The 27,908-nt window shown below is 40.2% G+C and overlaps 1 protein-coding gene across 1 annotated transcript; it reads left to right on the top strand.

The window, feature by feature from the left end:
• The first annotated feature begins 3,762 nt into the window (after positions 1 to 3,762).
• On the top strand, positions 3,763 to 25,950 carry rab3ab (RAB3A, member RAS oncogene family, b). The gene is made up of 5 exons (XM_063494940.1): positions 3,763 to 3,858; positions 14,496 to 14,720; positions 21,203 to 21,321; positions 22,032 to 22,156; positions 22,669 to 25,950. Exons 2-5 carry the CDS (start codon positions 14,496 to 14,498, stop codon positions 22,857 to 22,859), a joined length of 660 nt encoding a protein of 219 aa, XP_063351010.1. The 5' UTR covers positions 3,763 to 3,858; the 3' UTR covers positions 22,860 to 25,950.
• Positions 25,951 to 27,908: the final 1,958 nt, after the last annotated feature.

Raw genomic sequence — 27,908 nt, 5'->3', positions numbered from 1 at the left:
GTAGTTTCCTGTTTTATTTTGACAGTCTCTTGTCCTGCTTGTGTTATGTTCAGTTTTGCTTTCCCTGTCATTTGTCTCACTTAGTTCACCTGTGCCTTGTTTTGCCCAGCTGTGTTGCATCTTCCCAATTACCTGATTTGGATACAAGTAAAGTATGCATATTATGCACACACACAAACACACATGTAGCTATTACCCGTTTCTTGTTTTTATACTTAAGATGAATTATTCTTGAATAAAGACAGTGATCTGACACATGTCAAATTTAGCCTTGTGTTTTCTGTCCCCGCCATCTCCCTAACCTGTGCTCTCAAAAGTGAACACAGGTTAGGGAGATAATGGAAGAAATGAAAAAAACATCTAGTTGTATAACATTCATTCATTCCCATTTCTTTAGTTGAATCTTTAGTTGAATCTCTGAAAGTAAAAAGTCATTTTTATAGCATAAAATAGTATTATTATGCCTATAAGATGATTCTCAAATAATGATTAGCTGAAAGGTTGGCATATCTTGGCACGCTCTGCAGTTTTAATAAAACTGGACAGGTGGAGGACAAAAGAGGAAGTAGCAGGCCTAAAGCTACATCCATTAAAACAGTACCTGAAAGTCATGCTCTTAAAAAAATATGAAAAATTGTGACAGCAGTGCTATGTGCAGGCATTGAACATGCACAAAAGACTGTCATTAGTTTGGAGCATCATTTTTCATAATGACACCATTACAGCACTGCCAGTGCTATGAAAGCATAACTGGACAGAAAAATGTGCAGTTATGAAGAATGTCTTGATGCATGTTCAATCATCCAGGTAAGAAAATCCCAAAAAGTTGATTGTGTTCATCTGGACGTAGCGATTTCAGTGAGAGAAATGTTTTGTCACTCATCCAAGTGACTTCTTCAGTCGAGACTGACATGCTGTATATATATATGTATATATACTGTATTTCTATTTATGTTTGCACATGTTTCAACTTCCAAAATAAATCGATTTTCTGTAAAGCAACTGCCCTGACACATGCATTACAATTTACAGACAACAGTGGAAAAGCCTATACAGAAACAACAGTAGTATTTTATGTTTTTATTTATTGAATAAACTGATGTAGATTGAAAATGCTTTTAACTTTCCACATATTTTACATCTTGTGAAAAAATAGTATAAGCACCACAGTCAAAAAACAAAACATAAATGTGTTGTTAATATTCACACTTTGCAAAGCCATACAGAATGGGAACCTTCTGGCCCTTATGTTTGACTCCACTGCTTTAGATAGCTTATATTTTATTATATGGTCTGATAGTGTTATTAAAACACTTTATCAGCCTCTCCTTTACAACATACTACTGTTGTCCAGGCTGAATAAGCTGTGAAGAGTAAAACGTGTGTCTCAAGCTGCTCCCAGTTCTTTAAACAGCTGTGAATGGTTCTTACATCACCTTATTCTAATGTCTGTGAGCCTCCACACAGGACAATGGCCCCATTAAGTACATACACAACACTAACAAAGCCTTTTATTACACCATTATGCAAACATTTAAATGGCCATAATGCAACACTTGCAGGTGCAAACAGTAGCGATAACAAACACATTAATATTTCACTCAGCCGTTACCAAGGACAGGACACTGTTCGAGTTCTCCAATTATGTTTATATAAATAAATAAATATTGTGAAATGAAAGCCATATTTTGAACTTTGATGTAAATTACTATTGTATTATTATATTTCTATTATATATATATGATATTACTATTATATAGACTACATACAATAGTAAATAAATAAGTAAGTAAAGTGTAGGTTTTTTATAAAGCACTTTTCACAGACAAGCAGTCGGTTGACAACAAAATACAGTAAAATAAATGAGAACATTAGGTGTTAATTTTAGATGAGGACGTGTAGCTTGTCGGGAAAAAACTCTGATTTGATGGTTGTGTCTAAATACAAAAATATGAAAATTAAAGATGGTTAAAAACAAATGAATCATAAGATACATAAAGCATTGAAACTTGACGATTAACTGCAATTTCACTTTGCTGAAAATTGTTTATGCAGTTGTTGCACAGCTGTCACTTAAAAGACGCTTTTGTCCGCTCAGGAACACTTGCAGTGTGTTTGTGGAATTTAATAAGGAAGAAAATAACAGCAACATAAGTGCATTAATACATGCTCATAAAGAGACACTGACCATAACACTGAATCGACTTTACAGCTGACCATGTTTCAGGCAGTAGGTCATCTCTAAACAGAATGTGGATACAAGCTGTTACTCCTCTTCAGCAAACAGGTTTTCCCAGTAAAATGCTGTCATCTGCTGACATAGTAACAGCACAGCAGAAACTGTGGCAGACAGCCGCAAGAATACTAACACGGTGCCTACAACTGTATTTTCTCTTGCCTTGGACACAGATAAAGGGCTGTTGGGACTATTTATTACAGAACTAATCTCATGTGAAGGTGGACATGTAAATGCCACCCTGAGTGAATGTACGTTGTTAGATAAGGATACTAAGTTTTTGCCTATATTACATTTTTATTATCTGAGTCATTAAGAAAGTAAGTTTAGTTGGGCTGAAAAGCAAAGCATCATTTTAACTTACAAACTATTTTAATGAAATATTTTAACCTGTTTGGTCGTTAACCCTATAATGTATTAAAAATGTTTTCATTTGCATTAATACTAAAACACAATTAGGTGACTATGTGGCATGCTATAGGTACATATTTTCATGACTAAAGGAAAGCAACATTTCTATATATTTTTTTATCCTTATTATCTTTTTTAAAATAAATGTTATTGTGTCTCATTTAAGCTCACTGGCTCATAAATGCAAACACGTTAACACTAAGATAAAGAACATTGCTCTCTCTGTGGATACTAAGCATGATTAATAAGTTAAAAAACAAAACAAAAAAAATACTGAATGGCAGTTGTTTAATTCCAGTGACATCATCATCACGTGCAATTTCCTACTAAATGTAGGCTATTCTTTAATAATCAGTGATATGCTTTCAGTATAAAAGATCCAGCTGTGCTTAAAATCAGTTTCTTGTTACTTTACAAAATCCGCTCTGCAGCGCTTACAGCTGTCTTATGAAACAGGCGTTGTACCTTACACCGCATCCGTATGAAACGTATATGAGTGTGATGGTTTTGCAGTGCATTATGGGACCGGTGTCTTTTATTGGGTGGGAATGGACTCAGTGGTTACTGCTGACCTCGTATTCAATAATTCAGCCTCTCCGGCAGCTTTCATCAATAATAAAAGACCGCTTCAGTGTTTGAGGTGGAATATTTCAGGACGCTCCGGATTCGTTAGCCAGGACGTCAATCCTTCTCGTACCCCTAAACCCCGCCCACTTGTCATTCATTTATGTCGCCTTCACAACCCGAGTTACAAAACGACTGGAACTCGTTTTTTCCCTTTTCAAATTAAAAGCCAAGCTCAAAGAGGTTTATTCAAAAAGATCGTGAGATATCCGTTATTTGTTTACCAATCGTTGGGATTACAACTGCGTGTATGAAACAGTTTTTTCAACCGATGGACGCAGTTAAATGAGATGAGTTGGTTTTTGAGGCATTTCACTCTACTAAATAGTAAGTAACTATTTTCATAATCACGTGGGGTATAGGAATAAAAAATAAAAAATTAAAAACCAGAGCTGTGGCTTCTCATTTCTGTCAATTAATTTCGTCTTTATCTTTCAGGCACTTTGTGCCGTTTAAACCAATCTGCTTTTATTTTGAAAAAGCCAACAGGATGTTGTGTCGCGCAACCATTCCGACTTGACAGTGAGTGGTGGTGTTTCTGCGGGTGCTGGACGTGGAGGATAGCAGCCAGATAGAAATCTATAAAGGTGGGTTTTCTTTCTTTATTAATTTGGAGTTAATGGAGATAAAATCGTACATTAAATTTAGCGCATTTAGTGTCTCAGCTGCAGTTTATTTTAATCATCCAGCAAAATATTTCAGATGACAGAAGCCTTGACGTGAGATGCCTGCCTTAACAGCTGTTTCCATTGTGAAAACCATAAACCGGCGTCAGAATAACCCGTAAAACATGCTGATTGTTGTTATCTGTGTGGATGGATGAGGGCTGCTGCTGCTGCTGTCCTGGATCTCTGGCTTGACTCACGGCCTGTCCTGCAGGAAAAGGCGTTTCACACTGTCCGATGGGTTAAATGGATCTGAGGCAGGATCAGTGGAATACAGTACAAACACACGTAGAGCACACTGCACGAGAGTATATAACATATGAAACCTGTGTTTTTTTTTTAATAGGTTACACATTTAATAGGTTAATATTTAAATAAGCATCATGACATAACTAAAGGTCGGCACAGAGAATCATTCAACAATCCGAATACCAGGATTACAAGAGTATTTAATCCGTGAAACGCGGCAGCCATATGGAGGACTGTTGTGTTCCCATGCCGAGGTAAAACACTGAGTCAGATCTCTGGGAGTAAGTACTGAATGATCTGTTCATTCATTCACAAGAAAAAAAAAACAGACTAAATCATAAATATTGTTTTTATATATTTTAATTATGTGCAGCTAATTAAGGATATGGATGAAAGCACACATATGAAATGCATAGAGTTTCATCTGGTTTAGCTGCTGTTTCAAATCTTAGACAGGAGCCTACTGAAAACTGTACAGTGGGGTTGCATTGTGTCAGCCTATCAGCCAGCATTTTGGCTTTTAAGCTTAATCAATAAGTATAATACAATAAGACTGCAAGCATGTTCTTAGGCTTTTTTTTTTAAGTCTCAAAGTGAGCTCACAGCCTGCAGACCACATCTGAATGTCCTCGCTGACGGTAAACTTACTGGCTGAAGGCAGAAGTGACGCATCTGCTGCTTCACATGGCAAAACACACACTAATGTTGCCTGGGAGAGATGCCACTGATATGCAGGGTGGATGCCTTTTTTATTACATTTCAGTCAGTTTGTCAGCAGTAGTCTGAGAGGTGCCTGTCTGAACACATGTGCAGAAAAACAGACTTAAAGATCGGATTTCTTGAGCTAATCCGTGATTATGATGCTTTAAACTATGATTATAGATGCTTTTGAACATTACACACACACACACACACACACACACACACACACACACACAATGTCTGAGAACAAAAGCTCTATATAAGCAGAGCACAGCTCAGCAGATTTAGGGGGGCGAGACTATTTTAATGACTGTAACAAGCTCTCAAAGATGTATCCAAATACAGCATCTTTCAGCATGAAGTGGGAAGAAACATTTTCAATCAACATTATAAATTAAGCAATGCACTTGTGTACAAACACACATGACTACTTTTTAATGTCCCGGATTCACCTGCAGACTCTAGCCTCAAAAAGCATCTCTCACATCCTGGCTGCTCTCATTGCTGCTTTCTGTTTTCTCTGCACGGGGGGTTGGGGTGGGGTGGAGAATGAAGTGATGATATTTTTAGCTTCCCCTCCTCTCATCTGCATCTCCACGCTTCCTAGAGAAAGGAGGCACGTGATTGGAGGAAAAAGGGGGGAGAAATGCTGTCTCAGGAAAACTAGGAGAGCCACAGCAGCGGAGTAACACCACTGCTGTCCAGTTTCAGTAGGCTGTTAGTTACTGTTTCACACATAAGGCTGGTTAGTAGCTGTAAATGTTGCATCACATTGGTTTTAGTAAACATCAGTGTTTCTAGGCTGAGAAACACTGACGAGACACTGGATTTCTCTTTAACTGCCACTGCATCAAAAGCACCGCACAGAAAGACGGCGCAGGAGGAAAGATGCAGACAGCAGCATTTTGCTAAAGAGGTCAGAGGTGAAAAGGCTGCTGACTTCACTTTTAAATGGTGATCATCCTGCCAGATCACGCAGATTTGAGTTTAACAAGCCTCTTGGCCAGTGTGGACCGAGTCAGTGAAAGGAAAGAGTTCTGCTGCAGCATCCACACACCCATCGCACTGCATTCAGTCTAGTGCTGAATGAACACTGGAGCCATTAAATGCTTCTGCTCCTAGTTGTGAGTCTGGGGGTGAAGATTATGGGTAAAAGTAGTAATGCTACATTAAGACAAGATCTTCTTTTATCAGTTAATTTATAGATTTGACTTGATTTGATTATTGGGTCTATACGGAGCTGATCATGTGACTGTTTGTCGGATTCACACCAATGTGTCCGTTTATAAATGCGTCATGTATTGTAATCTGAAAAATAAGTAATGGAGAAATGTAGCTAAGTCAGTAAGTGCAGCACTTGAGTAAATGTAATTCATTAGTTTCCATCACTGTCTGTTTGTTCTAATAAAGAAAGGAAGGAGTTGCATTAGCTTGCCGTATTGCAGATATGGGGATCTCACCACTTTCATTAGGTTAAAGAGGAAGGTGGCATTGACCCCTCGATTAAGAAGTATTGATGGCGCCTTTTCAAGGTAATGTACTAGGACGAGAAGGATGCTGCAAGGTGGGGACTGCAGAGCAGGAGAGCAGATAAGAGTTTGATTTGAAGATTTGTTAAACATCGTCCCCACTATTGAAGTACCAGTCCAAACACAAAAAGATCCAAAGAACTGATTTATGGAGGAGAGCACCGTGAACCCTTAAACGAGACAATATTTTTACCCACCTGAGAAAATGTCCTCGGTGAAAAAAGGTCAAAACCTTTAGCTTCACGGAGAAGTGACACATATCCACTTCCTCGTCCCCATCTGAACACCAGACTATGATTGGAAAAACTCAGACAAAAACTGACATTTATGCTTCTGCCAAAGCCAAAAATCAGAAACTGAATGTCAGCCTTACAAGAACAATCACTCTGTGACACTCACAAAAATGTTCTAAACAAATGCAGCTTGATTCAGTTTGATGGAACAGAAATAAAACAAAGCAGGCGGCTATCAGTCAGAGCAGTGACACGTGGCTTCTTCATTGAGTGCTTGACAACCTTTGAAAAATGGAAGCCGTTTTAATAACAGATAGAACCTGTCCTGGTACAGGGACCTGCAGGGAGGACGACTTTTTTTATTCTGTAAAAATCACAGTGCTCTTAAGTTTCTGATTTAGTTATTTGTAATAAAATCGACTGGTGATGTTAGGCTCGGTCACATAACCATCCTCTGATGTTGTTAAGAGATGTTGAAAACCTCTCTGTGAGTCATCTCAGTAACCATCTTAAAGCAGGAATGTGTTTAGGTGATCTGGGATCAGCTGTGGATTAGCTGTCCGTCTGCACTAAGCCAGCCAATCCTGATTAGATGAACCTGACTGGCTGGCTGCAGGAGCACTTAGCTCCTGCGGGGACATCAATCTCCTTTAGGTGGCAGGTTTAGAGGGGGAGCTCAGTGATGTCATTGTCCAGCAGTGAAACCTATAACTCTTAGTCCTGATTGGATTAGTGTGGAAAAAAATGGAAAAGACTTTGCCTGTGGCGTTAAGGTGTAACTATTGACAAAGTGCTATTGAGCAAAGCAGACAGACTCAGAAAACCAAGCTTCCCAGAGCTGTGACTTATAAAGAAAGTTTATCTTCTTCCTTTATATCACAGTTTTCTTAGTGACTCATCCTGATCTTACATGGATATATATATACAAACAGAGACTTGAGCAGCCGATCTAATATTAAAACCAGAAGTCGCTGCGGTAACAGATTTGGTTATTATTAGCCATCTCTGCCTGATAAAGCGTGCTTCCCTTCCTCCACCTTCCCTGCACTCTCCACGATGGAAGGAGTTATCTTTGAACTCTGAAATCCTTTTTTCCTCCTGGCGTTCAGTCTCATCTCCTTTTTATTCGAGACCGAATGCCATTGCTACTTTTCGGCTTGTGGTGGGAGATTTGGAAATTTCAGAGCCACTTTGATGGGACCCTAAATGTGCAAATGTACTGACTGTGTGGATCGGCATGCTATTGTAGTTTTCCATCAAAAACACACTGTGTGAAGCCTTGACTTAGACTCGGATATTATTATATCATACTTTATGTCATTTAGCTTTAAATTTCTGTTGATAATTATCTATATGTCTATACTATTTAACAGATGATGCAGACGATGACTGTCATGTTAGACTGGATTGATCCCTGTGGGGAAATAGGGATGTGAGTCAGCATAATCAGCAGCTCAAAGAACATATGCTCAAAAATTCAATATGAAATATTATTATACCAGAAAAAAGGAAAGGGAACAGTAAGAGGGAAGGGATGCATGTGTTTAACAGATGTTGTCACCATCTTTCATCTCAATAACCTACATAAAGGTCAAAGTGAAGTTTGATTATTATTTATAGCTTTGGTTTTTTTAATCAAAAGCGGCAGAAAAAAAGTTCCCAGTTCTCCAGCGTCTCCTGTTTCTTTTAGTTTTCAGACTGTTGCTGGATTGTTGGTCAAGACATCCGAGGATGTCACTCTGGGCTGTAGAAGATATTGATTTCCTAAACAGATAATTGATGGTTCAGTATTAGGTGAAACTACAGCTGCAATAACAACAGGGGTCACGGCAAGGGTTGAAATCCAAATAGCCAGGCAGCTCTTACAGTGCACGTACACCTGACTTGCTTGGAAGTTTGCTAGCGAAGCCAAAAGAAAGCAGCGGCATTCTGGAGGCTGAAAGGCATTTGCATAATGAGAATTTGTTAATTACTTTGAGATTAAACACAAAGGCCTCTCTCTATAAGCTTCTGTATCGAATTAGTGAAGGTTAAACCAACTCTCTTCTCTGCAGCTAATCTCAGAGACACAGAGGAAAAGCAGCAATAATCTCACCGCACCGTCACAGAAAAGAAGCAAAAAGCCTGCGGTAGTGTTTGGCAAGACCTACACTTCCAGCATTGGCTGGTCATTTTTAAACTCCTTGAATCCTTGCTGTGAATACTGGAAACAACAACACTTAGGTCTGCAAACGAATCAATAAGAATTTAGGAGCCCAGATTTTATAAAAAGGTTATAAAACAGGTTGCGAATCACAGCACTAGGATAAATGCAGCAAATGTTCCAGAGGGGGTAAAAAGAAATATGAGCGAACGTGGGTTTTTACAGTACAGCCAGTGGAAGGAAAGTATAGTAATGCATCTAAACTGACTCCAAGACCTGGATTCAAATGTTTTTAAGAGCAAAACTTTGTGTAATTGCCTGACGCGCTGTCACTGTAACACTGCTGACTCGGCTCGGAGAAGCTCATCGATAATGAACACGTGGGCAGAAATATCTGCAGAGCTGAGCAGACCCTGTCGTGCAGCGGTAACAAGAGCAGATACATTTTTAATAAGACTCGCCAAAGAGGAAATCAAACACCAAGCCCTGACTGTGATCAAGTGCCATCTCACTTCCAGCTGGTTCACCGGAGCTTAGCCTAAAGATAACTGTTGAGTTATAGGTGTCAAATCTTAGACTCTTCCAACCTGACGCTGATATCATACAGCTCTGATCGGAATAGTCAGTAAGCATGCTAGTAGCCAGCTTTTCTTTTTTTTGAGATAAAAATAAAAAATACATGTAAAATGTAATGTTTTAAACCAGGAAGTCAATCAGTTTAGTCAGGGATGGTTAGTGTCAGTGCCAAATCATAATAAATACCATCTACTGTACCATAGTAAGAGTAAGATGAAATATATGCGGGATTGTAAAGACAAAAACTACCAAAAAAAGTCCACTTGTTGTCTCCGGGCAGTAAAAACTCGGGAATCAGGAAGAAAACCTCACACAGATCCAGGGTGGGGTCTTAATGCAAACTAGGCCACATAACAAAAAAGATCAAAGTAGTGACATATGGGCCAATCCTGAGGCGGAGCTTTGACTTAAGCCTGCAAATAATACTCAGTTTCCTCAAGAGCTAAGCAGAAGTGCGTGCATAGCAAACAATATGAGCATGCAATTGTATGACTGATAAATAAATTATATTTTTGGGGCTTTTCTGGCTCAGAGAAATTCACCGACACCACTCCGTACAATGAAGTGCTGCTAGTTGTAGGTGTGTCTTCCTTTAAATACCTCTGCAAGGAATTCTGGGATGGAAGCGTCTCCTGTTGTTTAGGTTGGACATTCGTTTGTCAGGAAGGGGACAGGAAAAGCAACACTAAACCAAACTGATTGCAGATCAGTTAATCCAACACGCTGTTCATCCACTTTAGCTGCACGTTTACTTTTTATTTTCTAATGTTTGTGCAGATTATGCTCATCACAATCAGTGAGTCACATTGCAGTGCCTGTGCTGTGACTGAAACTCCAACTATTGACCGTCAGCTGAGTAGGGTGGAGTTGAGCGGTGTACGGTACAACTGCGCCGCATCAATCTCACCTGAAGTCAGCTAAGTGATCCCAGATTGAGTGAACAGGGTTGATTAAGCTGTAATACTGATGATATCAGTGAACCCTAAACTACTTGTTAGCTGTGAGCTTTTACAGAATAGAGTCCAAATGAAGAAATGGCTCTGAGTTCAATGTGCTTATGTGTCTATTTCAGTTTGAAAACAAACCTTTTTACGCAATTTTAAGGGGCAAAAATCAGTTTGACAAGTGAACCAAAGTGTTTACCTCTTTTGCTCCATATTCTTTGCAGTTTGTTTATTCAGTTAAATTGTCACCTTGTCTTTCCTGACTGCTACCTTTGTGTTTGTTTGTTTGGCGGCTTTTTGCCTTTTGTCTGATGTGCAGTAAGTGGGACTTTCATCGGATGATGGGGTTGTCAGTTATTTGGAAAAGAAAAATATTCACTTTATTATGTCTTTGTGACTCTTTCTGGATATAGTCAGTCATCTCCTTTAAAAACATGAGAGGACAGTTTCAGGGGAGCTACCTAAGATGACACTATTTGTCCTGTGTGCATACAACATCAGCACACACATTTCAATAAATTACAATATTGTGAAAACGGTTTGAGGCACCCCTCATTTCTTTTTCTCTCCTGAGAAGTCTGACCATTTTGGCATTTTTTAAAGTTGTCTTGAGCAACAGGGCTTCAGGCTTTCTGAAGGTCTGTCTTTGGACACTGGCTGCTTTTTCACAGATTTTCAGTCCAGTCCTTGTACCTGACCAATTTCCAGTGAGTGTCTGGATCCTGGACTCATGCATATTAATATAAATACAAGCAAACGAGAACAATTGCATGCAGAGGTAAATAATAAGAATGTAGAACTGATAAATATTGCACATTAAAAACACAGTATATATGTTAGAGTTTTTTGAGTTCATTGTTCAGTATGGTTATGGTTGTAGGGTAAAAACATGGAGAAGGATCAGGAGAAAGGTAAAACACGGTGGAGGTTCTGTTATGGTTTGGGGCTATGTTTCAGCCAGTACTGATTTTTCACCATGATAGTCAACCCAAAAATGCAGTAAAAGCAAACATGGAAAGAAGAAAAAACACACAATGAAACAGCATTGGTCATGGATTGGCTTTCCTAGAGCCCAGATCTCAACATTTTGTTGAATTATCTCTACAGAGAATGAAACAAAAGGCCAAAATCCAAAATAGAGGTTTGAATGTCTTCATGAAGTCCAGAGAACTATTCCTGAAGACTGCTGCTACTGTATGTTTTTAAAAGAAACCTTTAATATCTAAAGTAATATTTGCAAAATACATACTGTAAGGTAAAAGTTTATATTTCTTTACTTGTGACTCAGTAAGTCTAAGTTAATCCTGCATATCCATAATTATTATTGATTAGGTTCGGCTCTTTTGAAGAGTATGCTCGTCTTATTTTTTGCACACTCTTGAAGTATTCACAGATCCTCCAAGCTGTGAGGAACTGTTGACGTCACAGGCAGAGCAGAAGTCATCAACTAAAAAGATACTGGCAGCCATGTGGCTGCTGCATTTTCCAATGCTCTCAATTTAGCAACCTGACTAAATCCTATTTACATGAAACAGCTTTATGAATGTTTCTGTGATCCTCTGTGCAGCGTTCTCACAGTGGGTTTATCACATCTCGACCCACCTGCTCAGCCCTCGTTTGCATAACAGAATGTGTTGAGGAAGGGTCGGGGCTTCTCCATTATTTAACAAGCATCTCCGTGTTCCTGCGTGTAAGACGATAGGCCCGAGCTGTGAGGACGGTGCACTTGTTTTCTTTGTTCTTTATTCTGTCTGAGTTCTAGTGTTCTGCTGCAGCCGAGTCGAGATAACAGTCTAAATATAGAGGCGGGTGAAGGGACTGAGTCCTGTGGGCTACAGTCATCGTGCTCTGAAGAGTCACTCACTCTGTTTTCTAAATCCTTTTAGGTCTCGTAGGTTTGAATCTTTGTAGTCCTGGACAGCTAATGCAGTAACGTAACAGCAGTGTGAGTTTCAGTGAAGCTGCTGTTGTTGTTTGGCTGACTGTTAGAGCAGATCTGCAGCCCAAAGTAAAACACAGCAGTAGTTTGACCTTGCTGAATAAATATGTAGAACTAGCTAATGCAGTGTATAAGATTAATAAAAAGGTTCAATGTATAATAAGGAACTTTGAGGAAAATGGTGGATTTTAAAGTGAGTGCTAGTCTTATATTTTTATGAGATTGTGTTCCTCAAAAGAAATATGGTCTCATTAATAACTACATGTTACACCTTTAGATGGGTTTGAACCTAGCACCTTATACTGAAAACCAAGAGGGTGGAGGTGTCTACAGTTCCTTAGGTTAGGCGCTAACTTAAACTGTGATCTAACTATGATACTAACCAGAATCATAGTTAGACCCCAATCTAAGGACTAGAGAAGGTTATTTTCTTAATTAGGAATATTTGTGTCTAAACCCAACTAAACTTTGAGTGAAAAAGGAGGCAAACAGTGAATCAAAGTCTAAAAGTTGTCCCACACATCTGTCCCTGCATCCTTCGCCTGTCTGCATCCTAATGGACTTTTTTTTTAAAAAATGCCTCTGTTAGTCATTTAAAAGAAGCTCGCATGGGCTCTTTCAGACAAAAGGAACAAAGGACCATTATGACTAAATTTTTTTCATCCATCGTTTAAAGTAAAACACGGTATTTCAGTATTAGCAAATGCACCATACCAGATCCTATATTGGCTTTACAATGAAGTCAGGATGCTGAACAAGACTCGTTACAAGTGAGCTCGGTGCTCACTCGAGCTCACACCCTGCTACAGCTTTCCAAGAAATTAATTAAATCTGAAGTATATCCCTTTGAACGTAAAGGTCTCATGCTGTACATAGTTCATGGTTAACATAGACTTAGAGTCCCCCAGAAATCTGCACAGCCGCCTTCTGTTTGAGGAAAATGGCTTACCATCTTGTATGCGGTGTGCAGTGTGCTGTCATATGCTTACTTCTTAATGGTGTTGCTGTTGGTGTAAATGTTAGGCTGGATTTTTAATAGAGTGTAACTTTGATCAAACATGTTTTACATAAATAATTAAAATAGAAAATTATGGACGGGACTGGCTTTAAACTACATGGCTAGCTAGTGGGTACAAAACTCTATGCTAGTATGAAGTTCATCCTCACACACCTCCATCCACCGATGAGAATATTGCAATATGTGGTTGTGATTAATGCCCATGAAGCAAATGTGCATTGTGTAAAGCATACCAGTTAATCACTATCCTCTGTTATGCTGAGTCTAACAGATGCTGACAACGTCGTTTGTCTCAACACGCATTAAACGTACGACCTCTTCTGTGTTAAACAGCTCCTCTGCTGTTGTTTCAGCAGCCTCTTCTGCGTATGTTTAATGAAATCGATGCTCATTAATTTAGCATAATGTCCTGGCTGACAGTAGAAGCTGCTAATGCGTCTTAATGAATGCCTGCATTTTTATTTACTAGTCTGTGTATCTTTCGGACCCAGAATGTAGCATTTAGAGCCTTCGCTAATTGGCATTGCCCATCCTTGTTCTTACTGTCACTGTGGTTCTTTGCACTTTGCACTGTGCAGATGGATGCCCCACAGTTTGGGGGTCCATCTGCCATCACCAAGAAGGATGGCCACCCCGTTCTACATCTTACATGCAGCTATTTTTAACGTGTTATATATGGGTTTCTTATTAAAATGCTGGTAAAAGGAGAAATTCAAACTGGGGCTTTTGAGGTTTTGCCAGCAGCCCATTATCCTTTGGAAATAATAACTCTTTGGCATTTTTGCTTGAAACATTATTAAAGTCATTAAAGCTGATTAATTCCTTGTTAATTACCTAATCTCTGCATTTTCCTACTCCAAAGACGATACGCATTGTTTTCCCTAAAGCTTTATCAGATCTTCTACGCCGGTTTTCTAGTAACCCCAAGAAAATCTTATATTGGGTATTATCCTGACTGCTGATATCCATCTTCTATTTTCATATCTACACCTACTTCATATCAATTTTTGCTCTTTCTTGTTCTGTTGCTCATGATTTGTGCACCATATCTGAACAGTGTGAATCTCTCTTACTCAGAAAGCTCAGTTTGTCACTCTACAGAGTATTTTAGAAATGGAAGAAACAGAAAAATGTCATTTCTATTTCAGAGAACGGTTACTGTGATCTTACAGTGAGGCCACTTCAGGAGTTTGGTTAAAGACTTTCTCTGTTGTCTTTGTCCACAGATGGCTTCGGCAACAGCGACCTACGGGCAGAAGGAGTCCTCTGACCAAAACTTTGATTATATGTTCAAGATCCTCATCATCGGCAACAGCAGCGTTGGAAAAACCTCCTTCTTGTTCCGCTACGCCGACGACTCCTTCACGCCGGCCTTTGTCAGCACAGTTGGCATCGACTTCAAGGTGAAGACTATCTACAGGAATGAGAAGCGGATTAAATTACAGATCTGGGTAAGATGACAAGAAAAGAAAAAAAGTGCTATGAACCAAAAAGTATACCTACTTTGCTTACTAGTATCTGGTTAGTTTATATTATACTGGTTGACAGGTGTAAAGAAAAAACTGAGGTTCACACATACACACTTATGAGGGAAAAAACGACAACGGACATGGGGAGACAATATATACGCACCCATATAATATGGGGAGAGGTAAGTGATGAGACCACAACTAAAGCAAGGAGGAAGTTAAACCTAATATGGCCTGTATTTGTATAGCGCTTTACTAGTCCCTTAGGACCCCAAAGCGCTTTACACATTCAGTCATCCACCCATTCACACACTGGTGATGGCAAGCTACATTGTAGCCACAGCCGCCCTGGGGCGCACTGACAGAGGCGAGGGTGCCGGACACTGGCGCCACTGGCCCCTCTGACCACCACCAGTAGGCAACAGGTGAAGTGTCTTGCCCAAGAACACAACGACCGAGACTGTCCGAGCCGGGGCTCGAACCAGCAACCTTCCGATTACAAGACGAACTGCCAACTCTTGGGCCACGATCGCCTAAACCTAACATAAGACACAGTGAGCAACTGTCAAAATAAAACAGGAAGTAACTAAACATGCAATCGTTAGCAGAGAGGAATTTTCACTTCATTTTAATTCAAAAAGTCACAAACAGTCACCTCGAGGCCCTTTATATTGTAAGGTAAAGACCGTACAATGATACACAGAAAATCCCAACAATCAGATGTTCCCTTAACAGCAAGCGCTTGGCGACAGTGGGAAGGAAAAACTCCCTTTTAGCAGGAAGAAATCTCCTATAGGACAAGGCTCATGGAGGAGCAGCCATCATGGGGATGAAGCCATAGAGAAGGCTAGATTAACTGAACTCAGAACATAAACAGTGCTAAATACTGACAGAAGCCAGATAACAAAGGTAACAAGAACTAAAGACTATATCAAGTTTTTTTAAGATATAAAATATCTCTAAAAAACAAACAAGGATTCAGAGCCCAGACACACCAAAGCCCAGGATGATGACAGATAATTTCTTTCACGTTGTTTTCAAAATTTGCCCATAATTAGTACGACTATATGAATTTTTGGCACTTGATATTTAGGTATTTATTTGCTAAATAAAAGTCAATGCATCTGGTTTGCTTTTGGTATTTGGTATATTTGGTGGTGTTGATCTGATCACTTCCTTGAGTTATTTCAAACTAGGACACACAGATGCTGTCCAATGAGCGGTTAACTTAGCAACACCAAGGAAATGCATCTGAAGTGTGTGTGTTTGTGGTGAGGAATGAGCTAATGCAAGAAGCACTGCACTTCATCACACGTTTTACACACATTTGTTGGTCAAAGCATTTATGCTTCCTTTTCTCCGCTTAGCTTTTCTGCACAGCAATGCCCAGACGGGCTTACAGACAAGCATGAAATGTTTCCTCTGCACTGACATGTGAAATACATAAACAGGGTGTGTGGATGTGAGAAATAAAGCTGGGTTTCAGTTCCCTGTAAGTCTTTTTTTTCTCCATTCTCCAACTATTTTTGAAAGCAAGTGCAATGCCACAAATACCTTCCAGGAAGGATCGTCCTGCACGCGCACACTATTCAGACCATTTCGCCCCTGTCTATGACATCAGGATTTTAACCTTGCCTTTAAAAATATTGTCATTGTCAGATTAAGGAATGTAGATATTCATGTTTTCCGATGGATTCTCATAATTGAGCAAATAAAAATTAAAAACAGGAGTTGTAAGACACTGCCCCGTGGTGCTGTTTTATTATGCAAAGTCAGATTCCAGTGAATACACAGATTTGCACACACCGGTGCCTTCGCTGCAGCCTGCACGTGCAGATGAACACCAACAGAGCAGAATACATTAGACGGTTACGGTGATACGTCCCCGGGAGCAAACAATAAGGTGTTTCCTCAGACGTGCGTTTGCTTCTAAGGGCGCAAGGGTTAAAGACAGCTGAAGCTCTAAACTGCAGACTAGAGACGAGTGCCCTGGGAAAACAGCCTCTTTGGTCTGAGCTGCAGGAAACTGGTGTTTAGGTGCCATGCTGTAGACAATTACATCATTTCCACCTTCGCACCAAAGTTATGCACCAACCAGAGCTGTGATGGTGAGCAGAGGATTGAATTTGTGTGGCTGTGCACACGTGGATCTGTTTCGTGTGTAAGGCTGCCTCTGTTGTCAGCCTTTCCCAGGTCTTGCCTCTGGTAAGAAAGACACAATCGGCCAATCGGAGAAGAATAAACCTAAGACTGGGTGACGCTCTCCCCTCCCCCATTACTACACATCTTAGAAGATGCCCCCCTCCCTTTCGTTTCTGTCTCACGCACACAGACACACACACACGCACACACACTTCCTCCCCCACTGCTCAGCTAGCAGAGTAAAAATGAAATTGTTGGCATGAGCGCACAGTGCGTATATTTGTGTCACAGTGTGCAGTTATTCCAGTGTATGTTGATTTGTGCAGACCTGTGACATATACTTTATTTATTTAAACAGCCACGTTTGAGAACGCGTCACGTTGCAGATAAAACTGAAGGCCTGAGAGGCCATGTGGAGCATCATGCTGCTTTCACAGTGCTCATGACAGCTGCAGTCCAAAGTAAAGACTTCTGGTTAAACGGGACCAATTCTAAAAAATTAGAGCTTCAGAATTACCAGATTTATAAAGGTAGACAGATAGGATGAACTATGATCACACTAATATAATCTGTTAGCTGACATCCAGTAAGACAGACATATACACACCGGCCAGTGCTCAGACCCTCCTTAGTTGGAGCTCCTTCTCCATTAGATGTCTCTAGGCTCACACACACAAAGGGAAAACAGCAGAGACGATAATGTTGAGCTAGTAACAAAAAATGATCCGTTCTCTTCTCCATTAAAATGATATAGGTTATATTATCTCTTGCCAGTTGGAAAGATTATCATTTTATATTCTGTAGTAAGCCCTTAACTCTAAATTTTATGCTTAGCTCAAATATGAATAGTCCAGTGTTCATTATATAACACCACTCAGTGCTACCTACACTGACATTTTAGGTATAGAGCTGATGCACTTATCCAGAACAACTTGCGGCACACACTTAGTGGGTGAGCAAAAATAAAGTGCAAGCTGCAGTTGCAGAACATTATACAGTAACCATCAGTTTGGAAAGCATAGATCAAAGCTACAGCTCTCTGAAAATGCAATTTTCTAGTGACCCGAGAGTGATAATGTATGACTGAGCGAATAGATATATTCATGTTACGCACACACACACAGGCACTCATCAGTTTTTTGTGCACATGATGCTATTTTTGTGTGTATTTATCTGTTTATCAGGAGTTTTATTAAAAATGTGTTCTTGAAATGGAATTTTTCAACAGATTATTGAAAGGTAGGCATTTAGTTTATAGGAGCGTGTGTGATAAAATGTACCTATTATAGCAGTAATAATGGCTAAAAGTACGAGTTCTTTTAACACAATTTCAGCTTCTTCCATAGCTCATTGTTGAGATTATCTTTGTCTTTCCTTCAAGTAAACCCTTAAAATGATTTAATAAGGATTATAAGGGTTTACTTAAAAGATGAATTCACTTTTCCTTTCACTCTCTTATTAAATCTTGGCTGAGAAGTCTGACACTACTATCATATCTTTAGCTGAAGCTTCAGGTAGCAGCTGGTTAGCTTAGGATAGTGAGAAAAACCAGATGAAAACAGCTAGCTTTGCTTTGTTTGAAGGTAACTGTTGCAGGTTTGAGAGCTCTTTTTGGATTGGCTGAGGCTCAGGAAGAAAGGTTGGTGGTTTGAGCCCTGTCGTCTCCAGTCAGCATGCCAAATGTCCTTTGGCCAAATGTCCAAACTCTACTCTTCGATGGAGCCATCAGAGTATGACTGTGTGTTAATGTTAGAGAGAAAACACTTACATAGGAAAAAGCTCACCTGTTAGCATGATTTATGTTATTCTATCTACAAACTCCCTCAACTTATAAAACCTTTGAGATATGATTTATATCGGGCGAGTGCTAAGTTATCAGCTACAGCTAGCAAACTTAACACAGGTAACACATGTACCTGATTATCAGTACTAACAGACAGGTGTAAGGACTCAAAGCAGACTCTACAGGCTGTTCAACAAACAGCTCATGTTTAATGGTGTCAGAAACAACAATTCAAGATAGAATATAGAACAAAATCCAAATTTGTCAAATACATAGGGAGGAACAACAGGAAGATAAACAGTCATCACAACAAAGACAAACTGAAGCCATTAAATACACAGAGGACTAATTTGGGGGATAGAGGACAGCTCAGTCCACAGGTGGAATAATCAGAGACAAAGGAAGTACAACTAAATACAAGGAAGAAAAGACAAACCAAAACAGGAAGCAACATAAGAACCACTTAGACACTTGACAATGAGACACAGGAGGCAGGAAAACCGAAGTCTAAGAAATTTAAGTATGTGACAATACAGCATTAACTATGACTACAAAGGAAACCAGATCTGAAAACTAAAAGAGATTGTAGGCAAAGCTAATAATACAATCATAAAGAAACCAAATATATACTTTGTTAAATAGAACACAAAACCCAAAGAACGCTGTAAATACGAGAAACCAATAAGTACAAAAACTCAAGGTCCATGACACTGTGCCACATGTTATTTGTCAGATAATTAAAAATGTCCAAAAGGAACAATACTACAAACACAGTTTGGTAATTTTTACTGGGAGTGGCGCCTGGCAAATAGTGACCAGCTACAGCCTGCAGTGAGAGCCCGAAATTTAAGCCTTAAGTCAAACTTCTGGTTGAGCCATAAAAAATGTGCCCATAGTACAGCTGTTACCCAGAGAGAAACTACCCATAAAGGCCAAAGCCGACAGGGGGAAAGAAAAACTCCCTTTTAGCAGGAAGAAATCTCCTGTAGAACCAGACTCATGGCCAATAGGCCAAATATGTCTTCATTTAAGCATGTAATGGTTAAGCTCACAGAGAGAAGTTTTAATTTTTGGGTTAAGTCAGTGTTTAGTTATTGAAGTTGCAACCTGACCAAATACAGCATTTGTCTGGCTAATAACCCTTCACCATAACCCAACAGACAAGAGAGAGGCATCAGTCACCTTAACTGACTCTTGGCAAGAAACTAAATAAGCACATTTCCCAAAATGCCATATGTGTGCTTGCAGAAAAAAAAACCCCACATTGTGTGCACTGGCTGTATGACTATCCAAATGGTTTTGAATGCCAAAGTGTCAAACAAAGAGTTCATCCTGTGAAGTGTAAACCAGCATGAGACTTTTTTTTAATCTCCGCACCGACAGCTGAGGGATGCTGTTGGAACAGAAGCCGCTCAGCTTACAAGGCGAGGCAGGGTGTTGGCTAGCAGAAACACTGTGCTTTAATTCCCTGAGCAATAATCAGGGCTTAGCTCTGAAATCCAACCTCACCTGGCTCTCCAGCCAACGGGAGAGAGCGGGGATTGGAGAGGCTGGATAACTGGAAAACATTACAATGGAAAAAAAACTGAGAGAAGTGGTGATGAACTGTCACCTGCTGAAAATTTTGAAAATGTATATCTTAAATGCTGGATAGAAAGTCATTGTAGAGGATCGATGGGGAAGGATGCTGCAAATGTTTAAATAAAAGGGTAGAAATGATCAAATAAATGGACTAAACAGGTCTTAGTTTGCTCGAGTGTATCTAAAGATAGTGTTTACCTGTATTACCCGCAAAAGTGACTGATTACATTAAATTAAACCTTTAAAACACAGTTATGTACTTGCCTGATGTGTCAGAGTTGTAAGTAAAGATAGGTTTTCTAATACTTTCTGCTCTGAATCATCAGCACCTTTCCAACAGCAGTGAGGGCTGTAGATAAACTCCCCAATTACACCAACACACACGGAGCTGCTGTTTGCTTTTTCTACTGCTGCGTAGAAAGTGCTGTGGGAGCGCACTGGGACATTAAAACACACACCTGAGCGATACACTGTGTCGCACTGTCAGCAGGTTTTTGGCATTGCTTACTCAGCAATATCGATGATGTAACTGTATTGCATGTTATCAGCTTTTCATTACCTGATTTAAACTGCTGTGTGAAGTGTAAGGAAATGTAATTCACGTTTCTGCTTCTGGGTAACCAAATTGTTTCTTTAATTCTTCTTTTTTCAGCTGCCACAGTGGATCCTCTGTCTCCATCGTACCCTATCTATCTCATCCTGCCATCTTCTTCAGTCACACCAACCCTCTGCATGTCCTCCTTCATTACATCCCTAAATTTCCTCTGTATCGTTCCTCTTTTTTCTCCTGTCTAGCAACTTCATCTTTAACACCGATTGCCCAATATGTCCACTATCTGTCCTCTCCACATGTCTAAAACCAATCTATCTTAATCTCCAGACTCTCTTTGTTTGAGCCACTCTGCAGTAACATGATAAAAACAATCACTGTAATTCAATTGCTCTTTTCTTTCCTCAGGACACGGCTGGCCAGGAACGTTACCGCACCATTACCACAGCTTACTACCGAGGAGCCATGGGCTTCATTCTCATGTATGACATTACCAACGAGGATTCCTTCAACGCTGTCCAGGACTGGTATGTCATTGACTGGGGTAGTGCTGATGATAAGGGGGACAACAACATATAAGCGAGTAGGATAAAGACCACTAAAAAAATTATTATTTGGATGCTGTATCCTGTGTAAAAACAGTGCTGTTACGTTCTTTTTAAGTTTCTGTTTGGTGCGGTTTAGGCACCAAAAATCACCCTCTATCGCTGTTTTTCTGGTGAGACAAAGAGTTGTGCGGATGATGAATGAAACTGCATCTAGAGATTTAGCATCGCTCTAGAAATAGATGCAGGGATAGAAGAACAGAGCCACTGATCCGGTTCAGGTTTCTGTCTATTTTAATAGACCACAGAATGAGCTTTCTGTCTCTGCTGAATAATGAGATGCGATCGTGATATCTTTTCCTTTTTGTTGTGCTATATAACCTGACCAGCACATCACAGAGGACCATTCCATTTATTTTCCACCTACGTGGTCATACCTTGTTGTTGATATTGCCTGTGTTTATGGGCAATTCAGTCTTTAAGTTTCAGTACGGACTTACAGTAAAATCAAAGAAATCACACTGATCCTTTGATTTTTATTGTTTGCCTGCACAATTTGAGAGTTTTTAGATTCAGATAAATTTTTTGTACCTCTTCAATCAGTGCGATCCTGAATTTTTGGGAAAAAAAACCCTTTAATGTTGCATTTAGACATCCCAGCCTTTGACTTTCCTCTCTGACCCCGCCCTCAGGTCGACTCAGATTAAGACATACTCATGGGACAATGCCCAGGTGCTGCTGGTAGGAAACAAGTGTGACATGGAGGATGAGCGAGTGGTGAGCTCAGAGAGAGGCCGTCAGCTGTCTGAACACCTCGGTGAGTTCATGCTGAACACGCACACGCGCAAAATTCAACCTTGCGAGTCTACAAGACATACAACTTTTTATATTCAAATGGAAGCTTTCAGAGCTCTTTGCAGACTAATAGTGCTTGTGATGTTTTAGGAACATGAGTGGAGTCTTCTCTGAGGCTGGTACCGTCTGATAAGCCAGGAAGGAGTTTGCAGTTTGCACTTTATCTGCCCCTTTGGGTTCAAACCTATCGGCCAGCTGTTGCTTTTCTGTTCAGAGTTTGCATGTTACTCCCTGTTCCCGTGTTGGTTTTCTCTGGCTGCTCTGGCTTCCTCCCACAGTCCAAAGGCAAATACGCTAGGTCAAATTGTTGTAAAAGGTTATCTGTCTCTGTGTGTTAGCTTTATGAGTCACTGGAATGATCTGCAACCGCACCACCAAATGTAATCTGCCCGGCAGATAGCAAGGTGTATCCCTTGTTGACTGACAGACCGAACACGGCTCGGCGACCTCTCTCATGCTCTGTTTCTCCTCCAGGTTTCGAGTTCTTCGAGGCCAGTGCCAAGGACAACATCAATGTGAAGCAGACCTTTGAGCGCCTGGTCGACATCATCTGTGAAAAGATGTCTGAGAGTCTGGACGCCGGCGATCCTGCTGTCACAGGGGCCAAACAGGGGCCCCAGCTGACAGAGCAGCCTGCTCCTCCTCACCAGGACTGTGCATGTTAAAGCTGACTCCTCTCCAAAACCCTTTTCCACTGTCTTTCTCCTTGTCCTCCTTTCAGCTGGACCCCAGGTCCTTGGGTCTGTACTTCATCACCCGTTTCACTCCTTTTCCTGCTCGTCTCTGTAGGAAGATTGGCTAAAGGTCACAAGAATCAAGCTGAAAAGTGTCTGAAAACTGTCTGAATTAGTGTTTTTACTGTGGGTGCTCCTGGTTTCTCTGCACAAATGAGCTAAAAGGTCATTCAAAAAGTGCAGGTGCTGGTATGATGCCAAAGCACCTTAAATGAAGCTGCAGTTTCAGACTCTTTGCAGCCTGGTTCTTGAAGCTTTTCAACCCGTCGTATGTTGTTTCCCTGATCCTCGGTGTGGTTTTACAAGAAGGATTTGACGGCGTAACGTACACCCTCAGAGTGCCATTGAAATCCTTCCCATGTTTACAGTTCTTTGTTTCATGTCAGTTGAATATCTTGGAAAAGATGCCAGCCTTGGATGTGGTGACCAAGAGGGCCACACTGCTCAGTTCCGTAGGAGTGGTGATCCAGCTGAAATCTGCTCGGTATCAATGTAATGCATTTCATATATGTCATTAAATGTCTCTTTTGTTGTCTCACCAAGTTTCAGAACAGATAGCAAGCGTTCTGTCTTTCCGTTGTTCATCTGACTGTTTCGCCTTTTTTCATTTTTTACATTTCTTTTTGTACTTTGGTGCCCCTTTTGTTCTTTTCATACAGCAAAACACTTAGGGGGGAGAGGGATGCGAACAAATTATAACTAAGTGAAAAATAGCAAAAAATGAAGAGACACATTTTATTTACTTATATTTATTTCAAATGTACATATAAATGTTGTGCAATATATATATCTATATATATAACATCTACAGGTATGCATTTCTGGATAGGTATGAAGACGGTACGAAGCTCTGTGAGGACAGTATCTGGTATAAAAGGCCTGTTTGTTTGGAGGTCGTGTCGAAGCGTGTCGAAGCGTGTCTTCTGCGAACCGCCGAATTTCCCTCTTGGTTATGTCTCGTGCTACTTTCAGAAATAATGCATCATCATAAATCGAAACTTTCTGCTAAATTACTAACAAGTCTAAATCCGTCTGGTGTGGTTTTCACTGCTGTGACGCGTAGCATCGTTGCATAAGTTCTATTTTAGAGGAAGGAGATGCATTTCTTTTTCAGAATAGTCTTAAAGCCATTTAGGTTCTCAGTGGTTTTAATGCGTCTTTGTCTTTGTCACTGGGAGATAAAGGGAAAAATAGGAGGCTGTCTAAAAAGCATCTTTGTGCAACACAGTTAAAAGTATTTTCCATCAGGTGGAGAAGATTCTGCAGATACCTTTTTTTGTAAAATACTGAAGTTGACGTCATGTAACAGCAAAAACCTTCAGACTTCAGGCTTTCATCTCTTTGATTGCTGTCCTCAAATATCAAGACACTGAAACATTTCATCAATCTTTGAAGGACAAGAGCGATGTTGCTTCTTTGATATTCCAGGGTATTTTGCTTTCTTTTGGTAGCTTGCCTGCAGGCAGTGAAAGAAACATCAGGATAGATTAGGATGATTCCCAAAATGGCCAGATTGGAGTTTGTTGTGGTTACTTGGCAGATCTACTGATCTTTGACCTCTAGGTGAGTACAGTATGCTGGCTTGCTTTCAAAATCATTCAACAACTACAGCCCTGAGCTTCTGTCTTGCTGGTTGAGACTTACAGAGAGTAGAGATCATGCTGACACATGGTACAGCACCATAGCGAGATTCAAGACAGGGAAAACATGTATGGCAACATGTGTGGGGTGTATATCAGTTTATATGTGTTTGATTGCATTATTCTGAAAGAGAACTCGTTTCTTTTCTGGACGGAGACAGCGTATCAAAGAACACGCTGACTCCTCGTGTTTATCTGCTTAATAAAAAAACACTACGCGATTAATACCACTAACACCTCAGTATTACGGATAAATGCAGGCTCTTGTGTGGGCGTCGGTTTATTTGTGTGTTTGCGTTTGATCTCAGTCTTCAGGTAAATTATGGACCGCACTGTTTAAATACGAAGCAAGCGTAAAGCAGCTGAAGGCTCGAGCCAATGCAGGAGTTAAATATTCAGTACTGGGAAAGTATTTGCACTTTGGTTTTATTACAGTTTTAACGGTTAAAACTGGTTTACTGGGTATTCCTTCTTTATACTTCACCAAAGATTGCTTAAGAAGCAGCTCGCTGTTTTTGCTGTGGGGTGCCAGGTTGAGGAGCGTGACCAATTTTAAACGTTTAAACAGGTAATAAAACAAGTTCCTCACAGGGATATATTGTGAGTCCTGTTCATATCAAAATGATTTCATATCAGCGTTAACCCATATTGATGAAGGGGATGACATCTACGGACTGAGAGGGCAAAGCGCTACTGGATGAAAATCAGTAATGAATGACTGAAGCTGGTGTCTCATGTTTGACAGGAACTTCAATACTATAAAAAACTGAGTCTCCATTCAGAGTGGTGTTATTAGAAAAGGAAGTGATTTGGCCAGTAAATATGACTATAAACTGGGGAGATGATTTTGATCCTGCATACATTTTACTTCTTACTGGTTGTGACTGTTTCCTTTCTGGTAAAATCCAAAACTTTGAACTGTTCTCCTTTCTAATATGTCTTCCTCTCCATATAAACCCTGTCTGTAAATACTCTACCTTTGAGTCATATGTGTGGATTGTGTTGTATTGACTCAGGCTTGCATTGAAAAAATAAGAAAAAAAAAGAGGAAAAAAGACCTGAAATCCCCCAAAGAGCCATGTTGTACTGTACCCTGCATTCATTTCTAGGCCTGCTTGTGAATGAATGTGTCACTCAGCTACGAAGCAATACACACTACAGTATGTACACAAAAACAAACGCCATCCAGCTTGGTAGAGGTTGCCGACTGTAGAGCTTCTACTAGCACGCAGAAATAACATGTGACTTGATTTGGTCTTGTATCACTGCCTCCTCAATTCCCTCTCAGTTTGGGCCATTTAAAGTGAGAGAATATGCTGTGGATGTTTTTATCTGTACTTTGTGGTAAAACAATAATAAAAAAAAAAAGTTGCTAACATTCAGTTTACTGTGGTTTTTGAAGTGTTTCTGCCCTCAGTGAATGCTTTTACCTGGCACTTCTTCAACATCCAGTGAGGTTTTTACTCTGAACTTAAGATTCAGATTAGTTTAAAATAATAACATATGACAGATGCTTGAGTCACCAGGATTTAGCATGAAATTGTCATTTTGGTGGCAAATATCTAGCTGCTAGTAGCTTCAACATCCTCAGGATGTCACTCTTTCACTTTTCATTTTTGAAAGAAATTTGAAGAAAATCTCAGAAACTAGTCAGTGTCCTTCAAAGACCCAGAGAGAGAGAGGGACATTTAGATTTTAACAACTCACCTGCCACTTTATTAGGTACATTTGTTCAACTGTTTGGTAACATATATGTGCAATCATCCAGTCACATAGAACCATCTTAATGCATTTTAGGCATACAGTTCAAACCAGGCGTCTGAACGGGGAAGAAAGGTAATATACAGTCAGGTCCATAAATATTGGGACATCGACACAATTCTAACATTTTTGGCTCTATACACCACCACAATGGATTCCAAATGAAACGAACAAGACATGCTTTAACTGCAGACTGTCAGCTTTTATTTGAGGGTATTTACATCCAAATCAGGTGAACGGTGTAGGAATTACAACAGTTTGCAAATGTGCCTCCCACTTCTTGAGGGACCAAAAGTAATGGGACAGAATAAGAACCATAAATCAAACATTCATTTTTTAATACTTGGTTGCAAATCCTTTACAGACAATCACAGCCTGAAGTCTGGAACACATAGACATCACCAGACGCCGGGTTTCATCCCTGGTGATGCTCTGCCAGGCCTCTACTGCAACAGTCTTCAGTTCCTGCTTGTTCTTGGGGCATTTTCCGTTAAGTTTTGTCTTCAGCAAGTGAAATGCATGCTCAATCGGATTCAGGTCAGGTGATTGACTTGGCCATTGCAAAACAGTCCACTTCTTTCCCTTCAAAAACTCTTTGGTTGCTTTTGCAGTATGCTTTGGGTCGTTGTCCACCTGCACTGTGAAGCGCCGTCCAATGAGTTTTGAAGCATTTGTCTGAATATGAGCAGATAATATTGCACGAAACACTTCAGAATTCATTGTGCTGCTTTTGTCAGCAGTCACATCATCAATAAATACAAGAGAACCAGTTCCACTGGCAGCCATACATGCCCACGCCATGACACTTCCACCACAATGCTTCACTGATGAGGTGGTATGCTTAGGATCATGAGCAGTTCCTTTCCTTCTCCATACTCTTCTCTTCCCATCACTCTGGTACAAGTTGATGTTGGTCTCATCTGTCCATAGGATGTTGTTCCAGAACTGCGACGGCTTTTTCAGATGTCGTTTGGCAAACTCTAATCTGGCCTGCCTGTTTTTGGGGCTCACCAAAGGTTTACATCTTGTGGTGAACCCTCTGTATTCACACTGGTGGAGTCTTCTCTTGATTGTTGACTCTGACGCACATACACCTGCCTCCTAGAGAGTGTTCTTGATCTGGCCAACTGTTGTGAAGGGTGTTTTCTTCACCAGGGAAAGGATTCTTTGGTCATCCACCACAGTTGTGTCCCGTGGTCTTCCTAGTCTTTTGGTGTTGCTGAGCTCACCAGTGCGTTCCTTCTTTTTGGGAATGTTCTAAACAGTTGTTTTGGCCACGCCTGATGTTTTTGCAATCTCTCTGATGGGTTTGTTTTGTTTTTTTCAGCCTAATGATGGCTTGCTTCACTGGTAGTGACAGCTCTTTGGATCTCATCCTGGCAGTTGACAGCAACAGGTTCAAAAAGCAAACAGCACACTTGAAATGAACTCTGGACCTTTTATTTGTTCATTGTAATTGGGGTAATGAGGGAATAACACACACCTGGCCATGGAACAGCTGAGAAGCCAATTGTCCCATTACTTTTGGTCCCTTAAGAAGTGGGAGGCACATATACAAACTGTCATAATTCCTATACTG

This window comes from Pelmatolapia mariae, linkage group LG15, assembly GCF_036321145.2.
Source record: "Pelmatolapia mariae isolate MD_Pm_ZW linkage group LG15, Pm_UMD_F_2, whole genome shotgun sequence".
Classification (NCBI taxonomy): domain Eukaryota; kingdom Metazoa; phylum Chordata; class Actinopteri; order Cichliformes; family Cichlidae; genus Pelmatolapia; species Pelmatolapia mariae.
This window is presented reverse-complemented; position numbering and strand designations above follow the sequence as displayed.

Bases quoted from the DNA above. Each gene is read 5' to 3' on its own strand.
- rab3ab (XM_063494940.1), top strand. From the start codon at position 14,496: ATGGCTTCGGCAACAGCGACCTACGGGCAGAAGGAGTCCTCTGACCAA. The intron at 14,721-21,202 runs GTAAGATGACAA...TTCTTTCCTCAG, and splicing joins GGATTAAATTACAGATCTGG to GACACGGCTGGCCAGGAACG. The intron at 21,322-22,031 runs GTATGTCATTGA...CCCCGCCCTCAG, and splicing joins TTCAACGCTGTCCAGGACTG to GTCGACTCAGATTAAGACAT.